The following is a 27,663-nucleotide window of genomic DNA, read 5'->3' as shown; positions in this document are numbered from 1 at the left end:
CTACCAAGTGATACGCGGTAGTAGAATGATTACTGGACATTACTGATCTTTTCTTGGTACAACAGCAAAGAAATATTTAACACAATTGAAAGTCAGAAGACACTAAAACAGGCAATGCTACCTTCACACACAATTACCAGTCTGGAAAGCTTTTTGACACTAGATATAATATGGCTTGAAATGCAGCTTGATAAATGTCAGAGTGAGCCCAAGAGGTCACTTCCACTGAAAGGGGTAGTCCTAGTCTTCTCACCCTTGCACATCTCTTCTCCTCCACTCATTCCTCAGGGATTAGTTTTCTGTCTCTGAGCTGAATTGGCTAGTCACTGTCTGTGAATTTACTGACTTGCGGAGGGGTCGGGTGAATGTCAAGAGGGAGGGAAGCCGCAGAGAAGGAGACACTGAGAGCCTTCTCTCAGCAGCAGGGAGCTGTTAGATGGCTTCAGACCATCTCATTAACCTCGACTGAAGAAAAAAGGATTATACACTTAAGTAGGTAAAAAGCCATGGTTACTTTAGTTTACACTCTGAGCATGAAAGAAAGGTTGCTTATCTTCTAATTCAGGCAATTAAGAAGAAATTTTCAAATAGGCAATATATTCTGTAAGTGTGAATGATCAGGTTTCTTCAGTTTTCTGTGGCTACCAGACTGATCATGTACCAATCTGACACTTCTTATTTTCCAAATCTTCATTGCCTTAATTGTGTAAGTCAGATTTGGCCTAATTATAAACTCTGTTTCATATACAACCATCTGCCAAAATTACCATCTGTAACAATTCAGCCTTTAGTTTTGAGAAAAGGAAAACCCTTTGAAATATATTGTAGCTGAACTCCAATTACATGTGAAAGTCATGACAGCTGAGACATTTATACTGAAAGATTTCTTTTAGCACGTGAGTATGAATGGTTAGAACTCATAAAATTTTATTCAATGCTGACATGTCGCATGGCTCTAGCCATTGAAAGACAGTGGAGTTTCCATGGACCATCCCTGAAAGATACTCTTGTCCAGTACTTCAGTATCAACAGGAAAAGGCACTTAAAAGTATGTCCTCCCCTTTTAGGGGTCGTAGGCATTCAAAATATACTTGAGTTTCTGACGCAGTAATGCAGTCACTGGCTTTTTATGTTACAGGAAGCATTTTGATCAGTCCCATCCCATTTTTGCTATCTTCAACTTACATTGTCCTGGAATAACCTTATACATTGCTTCAAATTCCTAAAATGGCCGTTCTGGCAATTTGCTTTCTTAAAAAAAAATAAATGCATATGTCTCATGAAAATAATTTCAGAAAGAACTTTTAAAATTAACAATGGCATGATGCATTTTAGTAAATCGTGAAAAAGGAATTTATGTTAATTTTCTGCGGTAAAAAGATGTGCAGTTGGTGTAATAATCACTTAGGTATTTTTGACATACGGAAATGTTTTCAATTTAGATCGAAAACTTAAAAAAAAAAAGTTGATTTGTTCTTACTAATATACCAACTTAATTGCTTTAAGACAAGGCATAATGTATTTGCAATTCCAGCTTGCTGAGGTAAATGGCTTATTGCCTGCTCAGTGCTTACATTGTCTTGCAAGCATACTTAAATGTTTTGAATATTAGTTTCTAATCTGTCAGTTACCTGATTTGTCTGCAGTCCCACAAGCTGTAACTTCAAGGCATTTGAGATTAATCTCATCCATCAGTCTATCACTTCAGATAAATATTATTTTCACAAAAAAATATAGATTCGTTCTTAATGTCCTTATATTCTAATAACAGTGTAAATGTAAGATTGTGTTATTCTTTCACAGATCATTACCTTAAAGCTAAATTGTTCACTTGGGTTTTGAGTATGTATAGGAAAGCATCCAATTCAAATTACGTAGGAAATAAAATGCTGTGTAATAGAGCATTTTTTGGAAGTAAAATTATTTACTGGTTAGCTTTTATAAATAAATATGAGAAAATTGAGTTGAAATCAGGATCTGGAAAAAGTTGGGGTTTTTCTCCAGTAAGAAAACAATTTAAATCTGGTTTGGTTTTACTCTGTGTTATTTGGAAACAGCTGAGATAAACTTGCATGATTCTCACAAACATCTCTTGGTGCACCACTAATACGTACAGCTCAGCTTGTCAAGTACAGTGATAAGAAGTAGTACAAAATCAAGATCTACTGAAACCTTGAAAATGAATACGTTTAAATAGGTCTAGGAAGAACATAAGCCTAGCAATGTTGCTTCTGAGGGGCTCATTGAAACTTCATTTGATTATTGACAAATGTGCAGTCCTATGCTCCAAGTTTGTGAATGGTAAGGTTTAAACTTACGCATTTCCCAGGGTAATATTGTGACAGAACTTCTGGTTAGCTAACCACTGTATCAAGAAATGCTATGTAAATGAACAAAGAACAATAGGATTTTTATTGTGACAAATAAGTTCAACATGCTCAAAGTCCTCAGGGTTTTTCCTGCATCTGCTGATAAAGGAACATGAAAACTTAGCACTAAAGCCAGGAGATGCAAGTTTCATTTTTCACTTTTGTTGTATTTTTAGTATGCTGGCTTCTAAATGGTTTGCCTGTAGGTGCTTTTAATCTTTTCCCCTGAAAAAATTCTCGTCCAGAAACCTCCTGCAGTTTTTGTAAAAATTTACTGTAGATTATTGTTAAATTGTCTGCAGTAGCTGTTTATGGGGCCAGAAGCTGACTTCATTGCCTAACAACATGTTTTGTTGGAAACAGAACATGGTGTGGAAAGGGTTATGTATTTGTTTTAAGACTCAAACTGTTTCTAACAAACTAGGCACTGTTACGTTAAACTTTCCTCTGAATATTCACTTATAGCAAATACTAGGTCTTCTATTGACTTAGCATAGGGTTTTGTATGCAAGATGCTTGTAAAACACAGCATTAAATCTGTAAAGCCACATTTCTAAATCATGAACAGTATACATCACAGGCACATCATTAACAGACATTATGTACAATATAGTAAATTTCCTGATGAAATGAAAAATAGTGAGAAGGAGCAGAAACTCAAGCTTCACTGTGGAAGACCATGACCTGGCCCTGTTTCTGCAGCTGAGTTGTGTATGGCACTCTTGCATCCTGCAGTAGAGCAGTGTGAAGAATACTTTTCATCCCTGTTACATGCTCCAAGGTAATCATGTAGGTTTAGAATAATGCCTGTAAAAGTATCTTTTGAATTCCGAAAGAATGAGTAATAGCTTTTATTACTTATGTTCAAAATTTTAGGTGTTACTACTGATGATGGAAGGAAACCTAAAATATCCGCTTAAGTATTTCCCAAAAGATCCAAGATTTAAAGCAGCTGAAAAGCAGAATGACCTTCTTTCATCAATGTTGTAGTTGGCATTGAAAACTTTGACCACAGGGTTGGCTAAATATCTGGTTGGTTTGTTTCTTTTTAATCTCTTCAAAATACAAAATCACTTTCCTCACCAACATTTTTCAAGAGAAAAATACATGTTACATCATAATTAGAAAAGTTATCAACTGAGATTTTGGGGAATCAAAGTGAAAACTTCTCAGTTCTGGTGCATTGAGATTTCCTGTTGCAAGCCTTTTTATGTTGATGCAGGTACTACTGTCTGGAATATATCCAGAGAAGCCAGCTTTTGTGTGCGTAAATTGGGATTACCTTTTATGTCGGCTGTTATTTATCAATGGGAGAAACTGCTCTGACTAATGAGGAGCTATCCCTTTTAAAAGTTGCATGACTTAAAGTGTTGACTTCAAGTTGTTCGCTCCTCTTCACTTCAGAAGCAACCACCTGGCTGGATACTGCATCCGTTGTAATGGCTGCAACAACGCTCGGTGAGAGGTAGGGTAATCCTCTATTTACATTTGCTGAAGAGGAGAGCATGTGAAACTAAGGTACTATAGAGAGTAAACAAATACAATTTGTAATCTGAGAGGGGGTAAGAGAAAGGGAATGCTTTGTTTATTTTCCATGAGCTTTTGGGTTTTTATGTTGCTTCTGTGTCATGGAGCACTGGAAGTCAGATGGGCTTTTTAATTCAGCATAACTAAGACTCGGATAGTAGGGTTGATCTCCATAAATACATCAAGAGAACAAACTAGAAAGATGGGAGTATAACTACATAACAAAGAGGCAATGTTGCCATGAGAACACATTGATATAAACTGCTATCAGTACACTTAAACTGGACAGTACAAGAAGGCTTTTAACCATCGGAACAGTGAAGATCTGGAACAATTTCCCAAGATTCACCTTGAATACTGTGTTCAGTTTTGGGCCCCTCACTACAAGAAGGACATTGAGGTGCTGGAGCATGTCCAAAGAAGGGCAACGAAGCTGGTGAAGAGTCTAGAGACAAGTCCTATGAGGAGTGGCTGAGGGAACGGGGCTTGTTTAGCCTGGAGAAAAGGAGGCTGAGGGGAGACCTCACTGCTCTCTACAACTACCTGAAAGGAGGTTGTAGTGAGGTGGGTGTCAGTCTCTTCTCCCAAGTAACAAGTGATAGGACAAGAGGAAATGGCCTCAAGTTGCACCAGGGGAGGTTTAGATGGGATATTAGGAAAAACTTCTTCACCGCAAGGGTTGTCAAGCACTGGAACAGGCTGCCCAGGGAAGTGGTTGAGTCACCATCCCTGGAGGTATTTAAGACATGTAGATGTGGCGCTTAGGGACACAGTTTGGACTTGGCAGTGTTAGATTTACGGTTGGACTCAATGATCTTAAGGGTCTTTCCCAACCTAAATGAGTCTATGACTCTATGATTCTTCCCTCCACTCCCACTTTATTCCACCACTCTTTCTATTTGGTTTTATCCAGTCCTATTACAAATGTAAGCTGCTGTGGCATCAAAGGAGTGGGATGTAACAGAACTGTTATCTGGAGACTACCTCTCCCAGGAGTTACCTGAAGCCCCCAGTGACTTTGAAAACTGATACCTGCTGTTGAATGGGGCAAATAAAGTCAGTCAACAGATTTACACTCCAGGAATACCAGTTTTTTGATTGCCTGTTGAGGAGGACTGCCTAGACCTATCCTTGTATGTTGGAATTCAGGTTACTTATGTCATTTGCCTTAGCAGCAGATGATGCTAGAGCTTGTCTGGATGGACTGCAGAATACCACATTTGCCTGATGTTGGACATGAGATCTCCACAATGGTAGAGGGACTGAGGAAAGCTGCTGGAGCTTAATTGCATGATCTTTATCATGATGCAAACCATATCATTTTTGCAACCTCTGTTTCTCACCTTATCCTGACTGCTCTTGCAGACCACCAATGTAGACAGCAGCTGTAAAAAGTCAGGAGATGAATAGTCTCACAATATATAGTACAATACTGATGTGAAAAAATATCATCCTTCAGCGCTGTCAAAGCTTATACTGGTGTTGGCATATCCAAGAGATCCAAACAGTGTTCTTTAATCACATCTAAGCTTGTAATTGTAAGGATGTAATACAATTAAGGTAGGTGGATAAAACACACTTAATCTTGACTGTACTGGCATCTAGTTTTAGTCTGTGTTCAGCAATTATCCTTTTGTAATGAGGTCTCTCATATCGAGCAATTCAGAGAAATTAGTTCTGAATTTATATCCCTATAAAGACACAGGGCCTATCAGGGATATTATCAAAGAAATTCAGAGTTCAGAAACAGAACAGTGTCTTTCTGAAGACATGTCTTTGGTTTAAGACCAAGTTGACCAGTCTGTGATTTATATTTCAAAAATCATCCTCTGCTTATACAAGAAAGTATAAAAGGATTGAAAAGAATAAAAGAAAAAATAAAAAGAAAAAAAAGCCTAAAAGCCTTTTAATTTTGTATAAGAATATATTTTTCCTGATGTTCTCTTTCCACAGGCTCAAGCATGAACTGAAGACTCTTCAGATTTATAGTACAGTTTACTTTCTAGCAAAGTTTATGTGCCTGAAAGAGTAAGAATACGCTTAACCTGTTTTGCTTCAAACTACGAATGAAATACTAGGGAGGACAGAGACATTTTCATCATGTACACAAGTTTCATTGTATGCCAAATATCAAAATAGCTGATGTTTTTGCTGTTCTTGATTTTTCTTTTTTTTTTTTTATTTTGTCAGTGTAATAGTTCTCCCAACCCAAATTCCATGTACTTTGTAGCAGATGGTAAGAATTGAAGATCCAGTACAGAATTTCTGTAACAACTCTCATTCCATTTCCTTTACTGGTGCTTGAAGGTCTAAGATTAAAAAGAGTGGCTCCGTATACATTTTCATTATAGATCAAAAGAATATTCAAGATAGTGGATTTTTTTGCACAAACTTGACAAAGAAGCAAGACATCTGAAATAGACCTTTAAAAAACAGTCTTTAAGTATTTTACTTAAGAGAATGTCTTTTCACTCTCTGAGGAAGTCAGATTATCCACCTCCATACAGTGAGAGTCTTGTCCTCCCTGCCAAGATAATCTTGTATCTTACTTTGCCTTCCCCTTTCAATTACTTAAAAATGCCTTTGGATTTATGCTAGAAAACTCTTTTGTAAGTTCCTGGGGCGGGGGGGGGGGGGGGGAAGGCAACTTCCTCTTTGGAGTTTGTGGGAGGTTTTGTTGAGTCAAGTGAAGTCTGGTCTTCTGTCTATTTCTATTTTGATTGTGTAGGTATTTTGGATCTCAGTGTCTCCGTTAACAGAACAAGTAAATATTGGTCTTTATGACTCTAAAGTGGGATAGAAAAATGTAAAATGTCAGTACCAATCCTAGATTATTGTGAGGGGGAAAAAAAATGCCTCTTGCCAGTACCTATGTCCTAAAAAGACTGTACTAAGTGCAGGACCTCTGAAGGCCCTCAAAATCTCTGATTATGACTTAACAGGAAGATTTCTTTCAAAATATGTTTTTCTATTTTTAACCTTTCTTCCAATTGAAATGTTTTTGTCCATAAAACTCCTAGTTCTTTGCAGAACTAGAATGCCACCTGATGGATGATTATCAGTAAATATTTATTTGGATGCTGTTAACACAAGCTCCAGAGGCAGCATCCATATATAATTACCTGTCTCTTGGTAACTTCACTCCCCAGTGTTTGGGAACTAAACAAACTGGCTGTCACCCAGGACAGATTTAGGATGCATGGAAACTGCCTGAATCCCTGATTGTCAAGTGAGATTAAAGAGTGGACAAAATTTGTTATGGAACAGATAAAATTTTTAAAGAGCCAAAGCCAACATTTTTAGGACAGCCAAATATTTCACGTTGGTATACTTACAGGGATGGAAAATAAATACATTAATTTACACATTAAAAACACTGCTTTGTAGTTATAATTACAAAATACCTGGATTACATTGATTTGGAAGGCAAACTCTATATCAGTTTACACTTCCCCTTGCTTATCATGTTCGTGTTGGTTCCAGCTGAAACACACAAACCAAACACAGCAGGAGTTTGGTTGCACCTTACTAAGTGCAACAGTAGCACATTGGCTGGAGCAGCCTGCTGCTTCTGCATCTGTCAAGGAAGGGGTAGAGTATGATAGCAATTGGCCTGAGGTTGCCTGAAATGAAGTTGGCATATAGTCTAAGCAGCTTCCTAGTTTTCTCAGGATCTGGATGGTGGGAAAGAATAGTGTGATTCATCATTTTCTCAGCACAGTAAGACCATGTATCTTAAATTTGTCTGTTTTAGGAAAAAGACGTGCGTAACTTGGCAGAACTAGAGAATGGTTTCTCCTTCCAGCTGAACAAAAAGTAGTGAAGAAAAAGTAATTCTGCATTAGCATTTAACAGATTTGGAACTATTTTTATCCATTGACCTGAATAAAGTTATTTTTGATTCATTAACAGTGTACCTTAGAAGGGAACAAGGTCTGTAAGCATCTGGATACAGCAGTTGGCTTTTCCTTTGCACATGTGGCTGGTGGAGTCCAGCAACTGCCACTTTAGCATTCTGCTAAAGGACAGCCAAATGGACATCTAGCTGAAAAATCCTGCTCTTGTCAGTTGTCATCAGGCATTCCAGAAGTCCCTCATGGGAAAGCAAGTGAGTGTGCAGAGGTTAGGAGGAAGAGGTTTTATGGTTGGGAACATCATGGAAAGGCAAATACAGAATGTCACAAGAAGATTAAACAGCTGTGAAAGCAGGTTGCCCATTGAACTCATTTGAATGTAGGGAGCAATGGCACTTTTCCCTGCTTATGTTTGTAACAATAACTCATTAATTTCCTTCCCCTTTACCCCATGAAGTACCATCGTATTATGTATTTTAGATATTATATGCAGAACTGGGTAGAAGAGTATTCTGCATTTTGTAAATAACTGAATATGTGTTCAAATGTTTCATGTCTAAAGGACTCCAGAATTTACTCTGAAAAAGAGTGACCAGCATTGCTGTAGTCTGTGTTTAAATCAGAGTCCAAATAAATCACTCTGATACTCCCTGATGAATTTTGTTTACTTTTATCATCATTCTCCCTACTACACATCATTGTTAAAAAAAAAAAAGAATAGTATCAGTCACTAGAAAAGTATGCATCTGCTTTTTGTAATCATAATAAAGCACGCAGGGTGTGATCCGGAGATTTTTAGGTGTCTCACCACAGCAGGGTGACTCACTGAGCTGTAGTTAGCCTCTGCTTTGTTCAATGGGCTGCCAAAAGGTTGTTCAAGAAAACTTGCATGTTGACTGGGGAGCTTCCCAGAAGTTAGGGTGCCCAGATGGAGGAGCATGTGCAAGACGAGGATACACATAAACGTTCTGATGCCTGTGCAGTGAACATGTCTTTTTTTTTCCTACATAATGGCTTGCCAGTGTAAAATGCATAAATGTTCTGAAAAGTAAGGGTCAGGAATACCAGTGTACCCTTATTTTGCCCCTTCTGGCTAGGAAGCCATCATAGGTGGGAAAGTGCCTCTGGTAGTAATCACGAGGTAGATATCACAGGAATATAGATATCTGTGAGTTGGAATTACCTCGGTTAGAGGAAATTTAACCCAGCTCTGTCACTCGTTAATGAGCACCCTAGTCGGTAGGCTATTCTATTCGGTTAGACTAGTGCCAGTCTTTTGAAGGACAATGATGGGTGTACAGTGGCCTTAATGCCTCAGCTATGTGTTATTCAGGGATCACGCAGTGTTTCCTCCAACTACACTGAAGTCATCTCCAGGGTACCTGAGAGCGTTCCAGTTCCAAATGTGCTTGTCAGAATACTTCACTGCTTCCAGAGCTAGGTGGTCATGGGTGGGTGACTTTTTTTCCACACCTAACTCACTCTTTTGGGGCTTGAGCAATATTTAGCATTTAAGCAGTATTTAGGTACAGCCATTTAAAGTACTAAAGTTAGCGCTGTGATTTGCACAGGTGAAGGTATCACTGAATACCATGAAAATGGATTACGTTCTGTATAAATGCTCTTCTTTCACTTTAAGATTTTTCTACACTGACAGTAAATTTCTTAATTGGTTAAAGACAGTTCTTCCATTACTTTAATTATCTCTATCACAGCTAAATAACTAAATAGATTAGTAGACATATGAAATAATTATTGTGTTTTTATGCTTCTGGATGCTTTGTGGTTAAAAAAAAATAAAGGCAAGAAAGATCTTTTTTGCTGTTTTCATTTTCTCTGAATCTTCTTACAAAAGGCTTTTTAAGGCATAAGTATGAACATCAAGTTAGCTATCCACGACTGACCAACCAATGTTGTCTATGGCAGAAGTTCACAAGCTGTGCCTCTGCAAAGCAGCATGCAAACACTGCCTGAGGAGCCAATACAGAGAGATGTTCCTATCCCAGCATTAGCAGAAGTGAAAAATAAATTTGGGAAGCCTGGCCCGGGCTGAATATTGCTCCTCATTGTCACCTAACCCTACTGCAGCCGTGGCTTGGTTGTGGTTAATTGGATGATTTGCTCAAGAAACTGGGCTGAAAAATTCCGTGGCTAACATGATTTGAATGCAAGAAATTTTATAATGAAGAACCCATTCATCTGTGTAGTTACTACTTCTCCCTGTGCTTAATGTTTTTTTGCATTTTATTACTTGCCTTTTTTATTATTATTATTATTATTATTATTTCTCCCTACTTATGATTAGAATTGTTATCAGTACAAACTAGATATTTGGAAATGTCCAGTCTTTCCAATGTTTGGCTTATTTAGCAGTGTGGTATTCCCCTTGCTGCTTTCCACTTAAGGAATTAGCTGAACATTAACCAGCGTGTTTGAGTATCTTTGATAGCATACTGTGAAAAAGATGCTAAAGGACTCATTCAGCAGCCTTTGTCAACACTCCAGATCGTAAGTGAAGAACATAAATGAAAAAGTTGTTGATTTACAACTGAAAGGATGGCCTTCAACACATTGGATCACTAGCTAAGCCTCTAAAATGCTGTTAACTGAAATTATAGATTGTGGCTTATAGGCAATAATAAAAATAATTTGCAGAATGATCGAAAGTGTCTACTTGAAATCTTTAATTTGAATTATCCTTTCCAGTCTAATCATTATTTTTTTTCCTTTCACAAAAGCAACTTAAATATTCAGTATTTAAGAGATTTCAGAATATAAAAACAATTGAATAATTTTTGAGTCAAAAATAGGAAGAGGCCCTTTGGTATACAGGTATGCCTCCTGTCTGCCATATATCTTCAATTTAATGCTGGTAGATGATATGTGATTAAATCCTGTGGCCAGCTTTGAAAATCCCATTTTAGCTTAGAAGTAATTATATATGGAAATCTATTATAAGTACTGGGTGGGTAACTTTCATTTTGCTTATTAAAGTGTAAAACTGGAATTTCTATTTATAAAGCTGTTGTTTAAGCTTCCCTTTTGTTCTGTCCTTGATTTAATTCAGTCTATTCAAGTTTTGCTCAAACAGCAGGTTTGGTCATTAGTAAATAACACAAAAATAGCTTAGCTCTTTAATCTATACAGTCCTTACATACAATGTGCCTATAGGCATGTGTAATATAAATATTTTGTAAGTGCAAATAATTAAAAGATTTTGGATAATAGGCATGTTGAAACTAGCAGTATTTCGCAGATTTTCAGTTCCTGTTGGATGACACAGGGAACAAACAAGCAAGAAAAACCTCAAATCATCTCAAAATTTACAAAGCATTTGTTTTTAACAGCAGTTAGTATGCTTTTAAATCCCATTATTTACATAGGAAAAAAGTGTATTCTTATTGATTTGCATAATTATAAAATGTGTAGTCATTTTAAGGTTCATGTATGGGTTGTCTTTAGATCCAGAAGTATGAAAAATGACAGGATGCATCAGAGTTCTGGTTTTATATTTATATATTTTATTTGGAGTGTGGTGCTGCTTTTATTAATATTACTCAGTTGATACAGCAAAAATGTATTTCCAGTTAAAGAGTTTTTTTACTTTTTTGATTATTAGATGGTTAGGTTAAACATCGTCCTATGACAGCGACACAAGTCAATGAACAAATCCCATCTTCCTTTACATACTACTCAGTACTGAGGAACCCAATAAACAAATCGGCGATTTCTGGCATGGACTCCATCTCCAAAGAATACATCAGGGAAACGTCCCTGAACTCCAGCGAGTGTAACCACTAGTGTACTGTTTAACTCTGAAGGTAGAACTACTTTTTTTTAATTCTTGAAAGCAATATAGTTAGTCCATTTTGGAGCTGGTTGTCATTAATTTCTTGCCTATATAAAATAATATAATTGTTTTATAACAATTTTGTTGCAAAAATTGTAGTGGCGCAGTAGTCTGTTAACTTGTCCCCTTTGGTTTCCTCTGTGATTATGGAGCTTATGTGAGGAGAGGGAGATGTTTCTCTGACCACTTAAAGCTAGCTCTTAAACAACTTTGAGCTCTTATACACTTCAAGGAGCTCTCAAAGGTCCTTTCAGAGACTAGCAGCATCACTGTCACTGCTGTATGCAAAAGACAGAAGCAGAGGTACAAACACACCAAGGTTGGCCAAATTACTCAAGAGGAGGAACATCAGCAGAACCAGGTTCCCACGTTCCAGGTCTAACTACCCTTTCAATGGAAAGCAGGGAATAGACACAGGGTTGTTGTCTCTTGTGTCTTGAGTGTGGCTCTGAGCCTGACAGCTTCATTGCATCTCCCGAGAGCTTGGCTTGTTCATATATGTATAACTGCAAAGCTTTGTATAGCATAAGATACAGAAGTTTTGTAAGACTGTTAAGTACCTAACTTCAAGTTAGGTACTTATTCTCAATTCTTCACACAGGAAGTTATTCTCAATAATTATTGTACAAATATTAAATTAAAAGTATTTCTAAATGCTAGTTATGTTGAAGCAAGAGGCATTCTCAAAAGACATGCTTAAAATATTTTTTATTTCTTTGTGTGTAAGTCTACCCATCGTCATGATCCTGTGGTGTCTGAAGGTACAGTTTAGGGAAAGCCAAGTGCAGGCTCCATCAAAACGGACAGTCCTGGCTTGTTCCATCTGTAACAGAGCATTTCTGCCGTCACAGTTACCTGGATCAGAAAGCTGGTCTGCCTGAGAAATAGCACAGGAAAACAAAAATGGAAGTTGTCTGCCTAGTACAGCTGGCTAAACCATCTCATCAGTACCACTGCAAGAGGCAGGGGGAGGAGGCTAGATTTTCTTTTCCAGCAGCAGCCCACACTGGTTTTGCCTAAATGAGTCAGGAAGCCATATTCTAAGAAAGCAAATGACCAGTTTTACTTGAGATGTAAGATACATATAAGATTTAAAAGATATAAGATACAAGAGAGATTTACTTGTCATTTAACAGCTCTAGGGAAAGTGCCTGGCACTGTTCCGTCATGTTTATGTAACTCCCAAGCGATCTTTATCATCATGCTTTCTTAGCCCCTCTAGGTTACTATAATGATACTTAATCTTTTAAATCTGTGATTTTCTCTTTCTGCTTTCCTAGAGAGCTTCATCTATGTTGTTTGATTTGCTTTGGTTTTAAATTGAAAGGTTGGATAGCATTTGAAGGCGAGGCTGAAGATGAGCTCTCTACCTATCACAGGGAACAGACAGCCCTGAGATGCATCTTAGTTTGTGCAAAAGCAAATTCTGGTCTCAGTCCTGCCCTCGTGGAGGCTTGGGAGCCTGCACAGGCAAATTCCATACTTGCAGTAAATGTACACCATCATCGGCTCTTGCTGACAGCTTCAGTCAGCTGGCACAAGAAGCTTCACAACCCGAGGCAACTTTTGATTATCCATAACTTAAATGCTTTAACATTCTGGAAGTAAAGATCTGCAGCTTAAACTTGGCACGGGGCTCTGTGGGAAACCAGTGAAGCACAAGGAACAACAGAAGGCGAGGAAGTTCAGGCAGTGTAGCCAAGGAGACACCCAGGTGCATCGCAGCTAGTTATCTGGTGCTTTTCTGGCTGAGTCTCACAAGCCTGTGTGAGTACATTGCATTGCTGTTCCTAATAGGATTTAGGAGGGGAATGTAGTGCCAAAGCCAAGCTGCCGCTCCTGAGAGGCCAGGGCATGTCACTTAGAGAAAATGTATTGTATTGCTGCTTGAGATCTCAGTATTTGGGCAGAGTCCAGTTGTAGTTTTGCTTGCAGTTTAAGTACTCAAATGTAATGGCTGTGATTATGAACTTTCTCCTTTTATCTTGCTGTGGTCTGGTATCACTTGGTTCCTTATCAACCATTATCACAGATGCACAGGTTTATCAAATAACTTACCAGGTGAATGACAAGTATTAATTAGCTTTGTGTTGATGATGAGGAATGTTGCAAAGTTTGTCTCTTTCTCTTCTTTGGTATCTGTAAACTTTGCAGAAACTCACCTAAGCAGCATCCTGCGCAAGTAATCTGATGGCTCAATACCAGGTTTTCCATTATTACTCTAAAGGTACTTGCTTCCAGAAAAGATCAATTAAGTGCTTTTCTGTGGATCCCTGCCATGAAGATTATACTATAGTGGTACGAGTATGTCCTCATGAAAGATGAAGAGTGTTGTTGCATCTAGACTTCGTATATGAAAAATATTACTACAATTTCTTGTTACTTCACATTTGGAGATTGCTTACTTGCGGTTTCTTGTTTCTGTTTTTTTTTTTACTGAATAGACTTGGATTATCACTTGCTTTTGTCTTCAACTACTCCTACTTAATCCTCTTGTCAAAGCCCAGAGTTCCTGCGGGAATCCAGTGACAGATGATGTGAATGACATTGCAAAATTGGTAAGTAGCTTTTATTTTAAATTATTCTTTATGTTAAACAATAATCAGTGGCTAATGGCACTTATATTTTAAGCAAAGTTAGCAAATCTATATTAGAACCAGGGGAATATATATAAAAAAAATCCATCAACATCTGTCTCTTGATCAAAACCCAAACCTTTATTGCAGAGACTGGAGAATAGTTTCAGAGTTCATTGAAGAGATGACCTTCTTGACCAAGCTGGAGTGTATGTACATATGTGTTTTCCTCCCTCCAAACTTCCATTAAAATTGTCAAAAGTCTTGCTTTCCTCAAACATTGTCAAACATGGTTGCTTCCTCAAACATGATTGCTTCCCATGCAGATGAAAGATTATTGTCTTTGTGTTACTGATTTGTGTGGAGCAGACTGGCAGCAAACACAACTGAAATGAACCAGAAGTCTTTACATTAGGTATATGGGAAACTTGTGCCATATATAAAAATAGTATGATATTGGGCATCATTGTAGCAATCAAGGCAATAACGATTGAACAGCTCTTACAGTCTTTAGGTGTGAATGGGCTACACTCATTACGTGTTTCTCTCTCTACTTGCTGTACCTAGAAGTTTAAGTCTGAAGGACTCAGGGCTTCATATAAGAACTGAATTCATTTAAGTACATTTTAACTGTTACTTAATTGAACACTGCATTAACCTGAAAAACTGCATCTCCTTGTGTGAAGGCAGTTGGTATTTAACTCCACTGAAGTCAGTGATTATGCTAACTTGCAGTAATGCAGGATCTAACACCAAAGTTTTTAAGAAATAATATATACTGAACACCTAACAAGCATACCTTCATCTACATATTGACTTCAGCTGAAAATTATGGCTTCATTATGGAAAAACGGTTGCAATACCAGCGTTAATATTATCAAACACTTAATTTGGAGTCCCTTGCATTTCCTGCCAGTGCAGTGTTCTTAACTTGTTTTCTTTGTGCATTGTTATATACATTGGCACAAACTGTAAATCTCTGGGGGTGTTCTATAGTCCTACTCAAATGCTTAGTGCTTCACATGAGTCCCTTTAGGCAGAATTCTGAAGTATTGGCATGTTTATTCAAGATAATATTTCATCTCTTGAAAGAGTATTAAGCTTTGATTTAAACCTGTTGAAAGCATGACAGAACAACAGAACTCCTGTGAGGGCTGGTGAAATTGTCTAGTACAGGGTTAGCAATAACTTTTTGTCAATTATGTATGCTCAGAACAAATGCTTTAACTTTTCCTTTAGTACAATTTAAACTTCAAGAATGTATAAATACAGGTTACAAAAATTTGCATGCAGCTTAAGCAATCACACTTTTCTTTTGAGATAAATTATGAAAGAAACCTAATATCATAAAAATTAGGTTAGTCTTTAATTGGACTGTGACTTTCTGTATTGTGTTCCTACATCTTCCTCCAGACCAGTCCAGCAACTGCAGTTCTTGCACATATCCCTGCAGCACCATGTTTCCATACCCCCACCCTCCTCCACATCCCCTCTTAGTTCTCCACATGCAGCGTGGTTGCTAGTTCCCTCCCATGCCCCCTAGGCATGATATGATGCCTACCTAAGCAACGTTTTGAGCACTTGCTGGATTTATATCCCCTTTTGCTTGGACTGCTGGCTGGGCAGGAAGGACTTCGTGTGGCGACTGTTCTGGTGTATGTGCTGCTTTGTCCTGGAAGAAAACCTCTGCCAACAGTCCAGGTACGCACTGTGTTTCTGCTGCTGCCAAGCCTGAGCAGAGTGGGGTAGGGCTGAGCTCCTCCGGCCACTCCTCAGTGAGGATGCTGTATGATCCTTCTCCTGACTTACACCCATACCTTTAAGATCTCTCTACCAAATGCAAAATTTGGGTGAAGTTAACTAGCAAGTTCAAAGATATTTTGGGTTGGAGAAATAACAGAGAGATGCAGAAAATACAAAGCCCAGACAGCTGGATTCTCTCTGTTTTGAGCTGTGCGTCTGAGAATGTTTTGAGGAAAGTCTGTATCCCTGTTTTGTCTGCCTGTGTTAATATTTGCATAGATTTTTCATGAGGAAATAATTTCTATAAAGCCACTTGAGAATTGAAAGGATAATACGGAAATAAGTTTAGTATCTTAAATTTAGTTAAGAACTCTTGGTTTCGATTAAACTGACTATATTGCAAGTTGGTCATTCACTTCTGAAATGCTACACCATGACAACTTGACATTGAGAACAAAATGAAAAAAAAATATAATAAGGTTTAAAGTACTTTTAAAACAAAATATCATTAGCTGACAGTGTGAATATGAGAAGGGAGAAAATCACAGAGAACACTGATCACATTACTTTGCTAAAAAGTACAACTTTTTTTATGCCATATGGGGTATATCCTTAGTACCTATAGTATGGACTTTAACATGATATTGCTTAAAAATCTAGTTTGGGAGACCCTATAACTCTTGTAAATTACTATAAATATTTTTGTACCATTTCTGCTTTTTGAAACAAAATATACTCATTGAATTAAGGAATGATATTCTGACTATTTCCATCTTCAAAATTAGACATAGCACCCATAGGTGGTTGGGTTCTTTATTGATCCTATTGGCCTTTAGAAGTTTTATTTCTCCGCTGATCCAAAGAGTTTGTGCCAGTAGAACATAGTGTCTTTAATAAATGTCCTCCCCTTTCACGCTGAGAACAAATTGTAGTGCTGAGAATTTCACAGAAGCTAATGCTATTTGTACAGTTATTGCCTATAGTTATCGTGACGTTATCCACAAGCTCTATCACACTTGCTGAGAGTGGTATGACAGATGTTTCTAAATGCTTTATTCTCGGCCACACTGTCAAGTTCTTTAAACCCTTTTGTCCACAGTCATGAGTATAGTCCTGTATCTGTGTGCAATAAACTAGCCGTTCAGCGGTAGTACACAAGTCCCATCATTTAGCTTAGGATATTGGCCTCTCTTCCTCCTGTCTCATCACAAATGCTCAGACATCAGCTTAGATTCAGTACGGCCTGAATCCTCCACTGAGGTGGATTATGATCTCTTCATCTCCCCAAAATGTTAATCTTCCCTGGGCCTTTTCTCCTCACTGTAAAGGTATATCACCATCTCTCCCCAGCCATTCAGGTCTATAACAAAGGTGTCCATTTTGACTCTTGACACTTCACAGACCCTTGTAAGTTCACTTTTAAAACCTCCATTGTTTTTCCTGTCATAACAGGAAAATGTTTTTGTAGGTCTCTGTCCATACAAATTCACTTTTCTTCCAAATTCTTGGTGGATAAAAATCCAGTCTACTGAAAAGTCTTTTTCTGGCTTTGACTTCTATAATTTTGCTCTTCTGTCTATTAATTTGCTGCTCTGACCCTGTATTTTCTACTTATTTCCTTCAAGCTGGTCCTCCTTTTTTTCATTATCAATGGCAAGCTTCTTGGTTTTGTCTTCAAAGACACTAACTAGTAACACTGCCTGTGATATCTTAACACATGCTGAGCTTGCCCTCTTGTCCTAGCTTCTCCTCATTATTTCCATGGTATCTGTTACGCTGTTTGTGGCTGCAAGAAAGATGCTCCTTGATGAACTCCAGGCAGATTCTTATCCTCTTCCTACCTCATGCTAAAATTTTTTGCAGCATGAATCCATGTCCCTCTTTTTTCTTTTTCCTACTCTGTTCTTCCATACCTCTACTGCAGTTCACCTACAGCTTGCAAAACAGTGCCATGATTCCTAACCAAACTCTTTTGCCTGTAGCTTGATACAACCTAGTCTTCATTTATTTGGTTCTGGGCTTCTTGTTCCAAGTACTGTAACCCCCCTGTATCACAGGTGGAAAACCCCTGAGCATGGCTGCAGCTGTGTTCTGCTCAACTGTATTGTATTCTAGGAATATGAGAAGGACATGCCTCAGTCAAGACTTTCTGTGAATATAGACCAGGGATGTCTACCAAGCCTAAGCTACTGGAGAATAAATAAGCCACACTGTGCAGCGCCTGAAAATGTGGGTCATTTGCCTAATCAACTTTGTGTTGAGTAATAAATTGAGGACAGATGTACGGTGTAACTTGTTTTCAGTGGCATTAATCTGGATTTTCACTAGCATCATACTAGACTCATACCAGAAGTTAGAATCAGAAAGAAAGAGCAGATTCAATAGCAATAAGGTTTCTGAGCATTAATCAACCTAAGACCAAACCAGACTGGTATCTGTTCATACAAAAATGACTTGTATTTTCTGTAAGATTAAATTTATTCAAATCTTTATAATACAATTTTGTCATATGAAGAATGTGTCCTAAGTAAAATGATTTTAAGAAGCAAAGAACAATTGAACAATCATTTTTTGTTTGTTTTTTAATAGTGAGAACTTTAAAAGAGCATAATTTCATACCTATAGAGAACAAAAGTATTTAGAGAGTATTCATTCTGCATTACTAATCACTTGAACTCCTCCTTCTTTTTTAATGAAGATGTCTGGAGGGAAACACATTACTTGATGAACAAATGTTCCGTATTATGAAACTGTAATTGCAGCACCTGTCAATAAAGCCTGTCCCCATTGTTCTTTTAAGCACAGTAAGTCAGCAGAAAGCTGCATTGCTGTAATTTTGACTCTGATTTTGCATAAGAATTAGGACTCTGTTGTATATATGTTTGTTAAATATGAACATCAAACCTACATATAAGTAGAATTTTCACTGAGCTGTGCAGTATGTATAGAAGGTACTTACGTATTTTGGTTTCATCTATTAATAAAATCTAAGATATTCACCTCTTCTTCCATGAACTACTTCTCTAAAGCAATTTTTTTCTTTTGAATGTTGGAAGCCCAAACAATAGTCAGCATTTACTGACCAAGTTGCTTGTTTGACACATGCTGTTTCAAACACTTTGCCTTCACATTGTATCTTTGCTGTAAATGTGTGCTTTACACTCTCTGCAACATTTGATATTTATTTTTAAATGGATCTAACTCTCCTGAGTGAAGGGGTTATAAAAAATGATCCAGTGTTGTTATCTTGCAAATAATCTGCCACTATGGCTGTAAGAAGTGTGAACGGAAATTGTTAGCATGTTGTCTTAAGCCAAATGATGAGGACTTTATTAACTGCTTCATTAGCAGATGAGATAGAGTAGATTGCAGAGATGATGGACAGAAAGTGGAAGCTCCTGCAGGAAAAGAAAAGCCAAGGATGCAAAGAAGGGCAATGCAGAGGTATTAAAGAGTAGGAAAAAGGTAATGACGAAGAGAGAAATGGGAGGTAGAAATGGTAGCCAAAAGGGAAGTATGGTTTTCCCATCATATGCCTCAGAGTAAAAAAGAAATCACTGACAATGGTAAATGGTAATTTTTACTTTATGAACTTTATCTTTGATCTGTGTATAAAAAATAATATCTATGCTTGTCTCCTTAAAATTTTCAGAACAGTCACAATAAAGAGAATTTCCAAGAGCAGTAGCCCTCATTGCAAAGCACTTGACTGCAGAGATAGATCATCTCCCTTATGTTCTGCTGTTGCGATGAAAGAGTAGTTTATGGAACCCAAATCGCTTTTACAATATCCCTTTTTCATCTCCCTGTCTATGTGACCATAAGCATATTTTAAAAGTATATTTGGGTTATGCAGTGTTAACAGTGCTGTATTAAATATTCAGACCTCTGTATGTCAAAAGGAATCTTACATTCCCCAGTTTGAGATTTTGTTACAACTGGGAATATAGCACTTAATGTTGGTTTTATATGGATTTAAAGCCATAAGTCTAGATTCCCTGTTCTTCACCTCTTCCCAGAGCCTGATAGCACTTCTACAGCCACACACACCCACTAAATCAGAGAAACTTTCTGTGGTGTTTTAATTTCAATGCAGGGTTCTTTTAGTTCTATACATTACTTTCCAAGATTATCAGTTGACGTTCTCTATAATCATCAAAACTGTTGCATTTGTCTAAACCAAGGTAAGTCATGCAGGCAGGTGTTTTGTTGCCCCCAAATTTGTCGCTGTACTTAAGGAGTTGAGTACAGGAACCAAAAAAGCCATTCCAGGACTCAGGGAATTTCAAAGGACAGTCCCTTTCGATCCCCCTTTGCTCAGGCAGCTCAGAGCCCTCTTGTCCTCTGCTCCTTGTTGGGAGCCACAGCAGTCAGGCACCCCGCACAGACAGGGTATGCAGAGTCCTTTCATTCCTTTCAGGATCATTTCAGCAGCTGAAAATCAAGTGGTTGGTTTGAGATCATAGTCTTGGTGGTTAGTCTTCAACAAAATTTCAAGATTCATTTCAGGAAAGCAAGAGAGTACAAAATGCACAGATTTAGTACAAACATATCCTTCAGTCTTACATCAGGGGCTCTACCCTATCTTCTGTGTGTGAGTTGGGAAGTCCAGCTGGGACACAAATATAACTCCCTTGCTTTGACTGAGCTCCATCATTTACCATCAGCAGAGCATCTGGCATGTGGAGTTCAATCAATAAAACTTTAACAAGTTGTTTCGTCTTGAGGCAGGGCATATATTTTGTGTTTGACACCCTCCCCCCCAGTGATCTTCATTTTTAGTAGTAAATTCAAAAATATCTTTTCTGATTCACAGTCTGTCAAGGAGAAAAATATCTGAGGCTGAGCTGTATCCTCCAGCTTTGTTTGAGAAGCTGTAAGAGCTCTTGGGCAGTTACATTTTTTTAACTGTGCATGTAAAGTGCTTGACAGGTTCTGCTGCCAGGAAAGTAGATTGTATACATAATGCATATAAATTTTTGTAGTGTTCATTGATTTGGAACAAATTTAATCTTCCAGTGACCTTTCTTAAAGAACGGTGCTTTTGCTGACATTGCTAAGTATTGAATCCCTCTAGAGTGGGTATGGGAAACTTTGCACATGTAGTAACATTTTCACTACCTTTGCTGCTTGAAGTGCTGCTAATCCTACCTCTCTAGGCACGCGAAGGAAGCTGGAAAAGGAACTGGATTACCTATTAATGTGTCATGATGTCAGGATATTTCTAAAAGAAGGAAAAATATACAAAAAATTGTGGATGAGGATTTAGAATAAATCAGATGCTCTAAAGAAAGAACAAATGTATTGCAATATTTTTCAGTATTTATAGCGTCTTGAATCAACTCCCCAAAATGCCAGGTAAATAGAAATTGATACAGAGAATTTTAGTGGCACTTCTGCAACTGCTGCTTTGGGAACATGTAGGTATAAAAATAAGAACTAAAAAATAAAATTGATCTACGGAAAGGAATTTACCAGGATCATTTGTATAAAACTTGTTTTTTAAAGCTGTAGGAGAAAGATAGATGTCATTGAACTGAAAGATTGTGGCTCAGCCCACGTTGTAAATAAAAAAATATTTGGAATTCACTAGTGACTGACTGTGCCTAAGTATTGTCCTTGATCATTTCTAGAACCATAACATTTTGAAATTGCTGTTTAAATTTTTAATTGAAACTAAATTTTAATTAACAAATAAAACATTCTCTTGTGTCAAACAAAATACTACCTAAAAACTGCACAGGAAAAAAAATAATCCCCGTGCTGGTTGCTATAGCAGCAGAATCAAAAGCAGCCATAACAGAATGGTCTTTAACCCAAAGAAGTAGGAATGCTTTGCTGAACAAAGTATAGATTCTGGTTCACCAAAGGAATTATGTATGTTCTTATTGTCTTTTGACTAAATGGACTTTAAACCAGGATGAGAAATATCAATTGAATCTTTCACTGATACAAAAGAAAATATATTTGCTGTATCACTAAGCATCATAGTATTGGTAAACCTTTGGAAAAAAGTACTTCAAGAGATTGTGGATCGTGGCAGCGTCTCCGTCTCCATCTCCCCACTCAGCACTTTCCCCAGATGATAAACCATGTCTCACGGGTGTTGGATCCCATCTCTGGCAGATTGCATTGTATAATTCAGTGAGAACCCTTCTTCCACTCCTTGTCCTTGCTTCAGCACACCCCATGCTCACCCACATCTGCAAAGCCATGCTCAGCTTACATGTGCGGATGCTCTCCTTTGTCCCAGGACATTGCTATGATATAATTATATTGCTCATCATTAGTAAGAGGCACAGCTTCAAAGTTAAAGTTGTGCTCAAGTGTTTTTCTGACCTGGTACATAACTAAGCACAAGGCAAGCAAGTATTTCTTTAGGTTCAGATGCTTGCTGAAGTTGGAAATTATTTGAAGGAAAAAGGCTTAGAGACTACTGGGTCCTCTACTGTTTGGAGTGGTTGGGGTTACATAGAAATTGTCACATAACACTTCAAGATATGCCATTAAAAGATGAAAATGCATGGAGTTTCTGAAGTAATGAATAACCTCAGATCTCTTCTAACCACATTACTGACTTCAATTCTGCTGGAAAGTGGTAGCATTGAACATGATCAGATCAGATCTGGAAATGTTACAAAGATGTGGAAAGATGCTTCACTTGTGAGCAAATAAGAGTCAGTAGCAGTTCCACAGGAAACTGAGTATGTAAGCTTTTGCACCTGATAGGTTACTGAAAATTTGTGTTGAATATTTGATACATTTTGTTGCATACAGTGATGGAAATTAGGTCTTACTTTGTGTACTCAGTAATAACATTTTTATTATCTGTTTATTGTAGGTTGGAAATCTCCCAAATGATTATATGATAACCCTTAAATATGTTCCGAAGATGGATAGTCTGGTATGTACAACCATTTCAAGTTAATCCCAATAAAATAGCCACTGGAACCAGTGATGGCCATAACGTTTTGTACCTAGTCTTATGGCTTAGTAAGTTACAGTTAAATAATGGTTATTTCACTTTTCATATGCTTCGCAAGTATTCATTTAAAAGAAACGTAGAGAGATTCCTGCAGTCACTTAAAACCTTTTTAATTACAGGAATCTTAGAAAAATATTTCTTCATATTAAATTTTTTAACATTTTCTCTGGAAAAAGTCAAACTACGGTATTATTTCATCATGTCAATTGAAAATTGTTGCTTTCTTAAAGAAATAGTTTCTTTCTAATTGTACTTTGGAATATAATGTAGAATGTCCTTCTCATTTCAGCCAGTGGAAATGCCATTAAAGCACAACAAATACTGAGTAGCCAATAAAGAGAACTCTAAGTTCAGCAAATGGTAGCATCAGTAACTAAACAAACCGGTAGAAAGTGAGGACACTATTTCATTCAAACATACTTTGTTTTATTCTTTCTATATAATCCCATAGTTAATACATAGTGATACTTTCAAATAAGCATCATCTACCTTCTTTAAAATTTTATAATATTTTGTATTATAGACTTTTTCATATTATCTTATTGCTTTTCTGCTAAATATTGTTGATGTTTTTCCTTAATTTTAAAAAAATATTTTTAGAATGGTGCACTGAAAATGCTCTCTTGGTTGTTGCATACACTGCAAGAAAAAGGAGAGAAGGAAACAAGGTGAAAGTAGAAATTATGCTGAATGCTATACTGTACTATATTTTTTTAAGGAAAGAAAAAAGTAAGAAAAGGACTAGTTTGTCTGTTAAACTGAACAGTATTGTGCCTGTCTTAAGAATGAATCATTGTACACATACAGCAGTAGTTGGAAATCGTCTGGTAGATGTAAGAAGATGTTTTTGTGTCTGTACAAAGTTTTCATTATGAAAATCCAATTTGTGTGCGATACACATATAAAAATGCATCCTATCCTACAACATTGTAGCAAATCTAGCAATATTCCCTGTTGATATTGGAGAACAATGCCAGAAGCAACATTCCCTCAGTCCTGAATAGCAAGAAGATGGTTGGTGGAAAAGGAGGCTGTAGGATAGTGAAGGGCCCTGAGCTGTGAGGTTACAAGGTATTACAGCAGATCTGGCAGTGTTCTTATGAGTTTTGTTGGAAGCTCGAGGCTTTTACTAAAACTTAGAGTACTATTGAATAACCAGTTTAAACTTGATTCCTTAGACAGAAAAACTCTGCAGAACAAATGCTATGGAAGTCAGCTACTAGACCCTATATAATATAATTAAAATTAATGGAAAAATTTCCATTTCTGAAAATAGCCAATATCCAGAGAAAAAGGAAGTAAAACTTGCTGCCACCATCCCCTGGCTGTGGTGCTTTTTGAAATTCAATTATTTTGGTGCCTGATGTGTTGAGATTCACATCTGTGGAGGACAGCCGTAGCCCGAGCGCTGCTCCCCAGCCTCCGGGATGAGCGCAGCAGCTGATGGGCAAGAGCCGGGCTGGATCGGGGCTGTTCCCACCGCTGCGCTCCTGGGGAGGTTGGCACTGCGGATGAAGAAGGCCAGGGAGCCTACTTGAGCAAGAGTCCTGGTTGTTCTCACTGCTTAACTCTTGCCTCGCTCAGTGGTTCAGTTTTGGCTGCCAGTACACAGATTCTTTTCTATAGTTTAAATGCCGTGTCATCTTGCTGCATCATATCCAGTAACAGATCCAATTTATGTTTATGACAAGTGGCCAAGAAATAAATAGGAAGAAGAGAAGTTCAGAGCTGGGATTTCCATATTCCCTTTGCTCGTATGCCACTTTCAGTCATGATGATGGAAGGTGCAGCTCTTGCCCACATGCCTTCACAGGAGGAAGTATTCAGCGGTATTCACATCCCACTTTGCCAAATTACTCTCTGGGGATTTCATGTTGTGTTACACATACCACAGCAAAGGCTGGCTGAATGAGTAGATTTTGCTCTGGGTTCTGCAAGGTTCCTGCAAGCTGGGAAACCCAGAACTTTACATAAGGTGTATGCCCTTTGTTCAGCTCTGAAAGGATTGAAATGGTGCTCTGCAATTTTTTTCAATAGATTTCAATCTTCAGTGCGTGCATAAAGTGGGAAATGTACCCAAGGTAGCAAGTCTCAAATGTAGATGACTAAAGGTAGGAAGGCAGGGTGAATGCAAAGCAGATGGGAAGCCAGTGTAGTGCATGTAACAGGAACAGACTGACCCAATCCATTAAACAGAAGGGTTGTTGCATTATGCACTAGCTCAAGGCATCTGAGTGGCTTTAAAAGTAGTCTCGCATCGAGTGAACTGTGTAGTCTAACCTGAAGGTTAAAAGGAAAAGATGACAGCAGCAGAGGCTGAACTCAGAAGAGGAGACAAACTTCAAACTTTTAGATAGGTGTAGAAAGAAAAAGCTAAATGAGGACTACCTGGAAGTACAAGGGAAGTCAGGTTTGCAGTTGCCCTAAAATGTAAATCTTGGTCAAAGTTTACACAAAAAAGCAGAGTTAAACCTCCATTTCTCCTTGCAAACAATGTCAATTTCAGCAGTTTCATCTCTGTGTTTGGTAGGTATTGAGACAGTGAGTGATTGCACAGCTTGATATTACTGACAAGAAAACTTAAAGCTCTCGTGAAATACAGCTTTGTAGGTCAGAACGGTTCAGTCAGAGGAGACTCCCACGCACATGCTAAACCGTGGGAGCAACAGAATAGATTCCCTGCTGGAATCACCAAATGCTCACTAGGAGAAGCAGCAAGATTTTGCTAGTCCCTGCCAGAGGAGAATGCATACCCACAAAACCTCAGAGGAAAAGGGATTCCAGGTTTGCAGTTCAGGGAAGCACAGAAGTTCTGTGTCCATGTTCCTACACCAAAGCAGAGGAAAATGCATGGTCTGTCTCGTGAGGGCAATGGGACACGGCACAACGCATGCTGCTTGAACGGACTATGTTTCAACAAGCTTTCTCTGATTTATTTGCTTCTGCCTCTCCCCTCCCTTTGTTGTGTTTGAAGGAAAAAAGGGAAGCAGAATCAAGCCATCCATTTCACATTTTGTTTCATTCTTTTTTAAGTCATTGAGATAATTACAGAAGGTGATAATAAAGACTTGTCACTTGTTATCTGTGTGTGAGAGAGTTGTACACAAAAGTGAAAAGTCAGGTGGAGCTGAACAATGTATTTACATTTGGTTCTCTAAGCCTGGAAGCCTAATAGTCTGGTTAGTCTTCGAAAGCGTGAAGCATGTTTTTCCTCATCAGAAACATTTACATATCAAGGCAGAACAACACCCATGTCCCCAAGAAAGTGATTTGTTGCCAAGTGATGATATTGATAGTAGTGGATGATTTTTTTTTTAATAAAGAATCTGTATGCAGGTTTGTTGCAGAAATTGAGTAAAATGACATTAAGTCTAGAAGCGGATACATCGCCAAACATTTACTGTGCGTTGCAGAAGGTGGAGTGAATGGATTCAGTGGATGCTGCCCATCCACTGGGCAGCAATTGGAAACTGGTTTAGTGATACTGAGAGTACTTAGGGGTTGCTGGGCCAAGATCTTCATACCTGGCAGGCTTTAATGATCCTGAGACATTTTCAACCATTGAAAAAATAGCTTCACATATGGAACAAATTCCCATAACATTTACCATTAAAAATTCAGCATTTATTGGGAAGGGATTTCCAGGTACATGTTGCAGAGTGACTAATGCAATAACCTGTATTTTTGCTGACCATATTGAGTTAGGGTTTTTCCTGGGCTGGGTTGCTTTTTTATTTACTTGACTACTGTTATGTAAATCTAAGTAAAATAAGTTAATGACTCCCTCTAAGGCAGCAAGATGAATGACCAGGTTTCAATCGCATGAACAGCTGTACAAACTTTGTCTGCAAACTAATTGCATAGCTGTCAGTGAAAGGATTTGAACTCTATTCCAGTGGCACAGATGTGGCAGATACCGCAAGGGGCTGTGCAGAACCCTTTTGTTGGCAAAAACTCAGGAAAAGAAAGACTTTTAGATCTAGAAACTGTTCTCAGGAATGGCATTTAGTGAAAAAGCTGAAGAGAAGGAGTTAACTAAGCTAACTAGTTTAAAGGTGGGTAAAAGTACACGTGGATTTCATGCAAAACGTTTACAGAAACCTTCCTCAGAAGAGATTTAAATCAAGGATCTTTGGGGTTAACTGAGTCACATAGGGTAACAATAATAAAATGAAAACTGAGATTGGTTTAAAGAAAGTCTGGAGAAAATTGTTAAAGCAGTAGTTATTTTAAAAAAATAAATAGGTTAATGAAAGCATGGAAGAAGGTTCATAGTAGTATGTCCCAAGACTCAAATTCTCAACAGACTGATGCTTAGCATTCATTAAGAATTCAATGAAGGGATGGCATTTAACAGACAACCATAAATATGTCAGTATCAGTGAGAACAGAAATTTTACCAAAAGGACTGAAGAGGAAGTTGGCCACACTAAAGATTAATTTTAATTTTGACTTTCAAAATAATTTAAATTGGAAAGAACAGTCTAATCTACTTTTGCACTTAACCAGTTTTTGCAAAAGTCTGATATTTAATCTACCTCTCTGTTTCTCTTTTTATCTCCTGACAGCCTAATCACTGTTGGTTGCATTTGATGGTGCCTGAGTTTTCAAGAAGTCTACATAATCTTCTCCAGAAATTTTCAGATATTTCAGATATGTCTGATGTTTTAAGCAACTATTCAATCATCAATAATCTCACAAGGATAATTAATGATCTTATGGCATGCCTAGCTTTTGATAAAAATAAGGTAATCTTATA

At 37.8% G+C, this 27,663-nt stretch overlaps 1 protein-coding gene across 2 annotated transcripts in view; it reads left to right on the top strand.

Annotated features, from left to right (window-relative positions):
• The window catches only part of KITLG (KIT ligand), a 57,985-nt gene that overhangs the window by 13,519 nt on the left and 16,803 nt on the right, over positions 1 to 27,663 (top strand). For both annotated transcript variants that reach the window (XM_076334166.1, XM_076334157.1), the window contains exons 2-4: positions 14,045 to 14,158; positions 22,761 to 22,823; positions 27,473 to 27,652. In XM_076334166.1, the coding sequence (XP_076190281.1) occupies positions 14,045 to 14,158; positions 22,761 to 22,823; positions 27,473 to 27,652 (357 nt within the window). The remainder of the gene's footprint in view (positions 1 to 14,044; positions 14,159 to 22,760; positions 22,824 to 27,472; positions 27,653 to 27,663) is intronic.

Source organism: Aptenodytes patagonicus, chromosome 1, assembly GCF_965638725.1.
Source record: "Aptenodytes patagonicus chromosome 1, bAptPat1.pri.cur, whole genome shotgun sequence".
NCBI lineage: Eukaryota > Metazoa > Chordata > Aves > Sphenisciformes > Spheniscidae > Aptenodytes > Aptenodytes patagonicus.
Note: the sequence above shows the minus strand (reverse complement) of the source record. Positions and strands in the feature narration are given on the sequence as shown.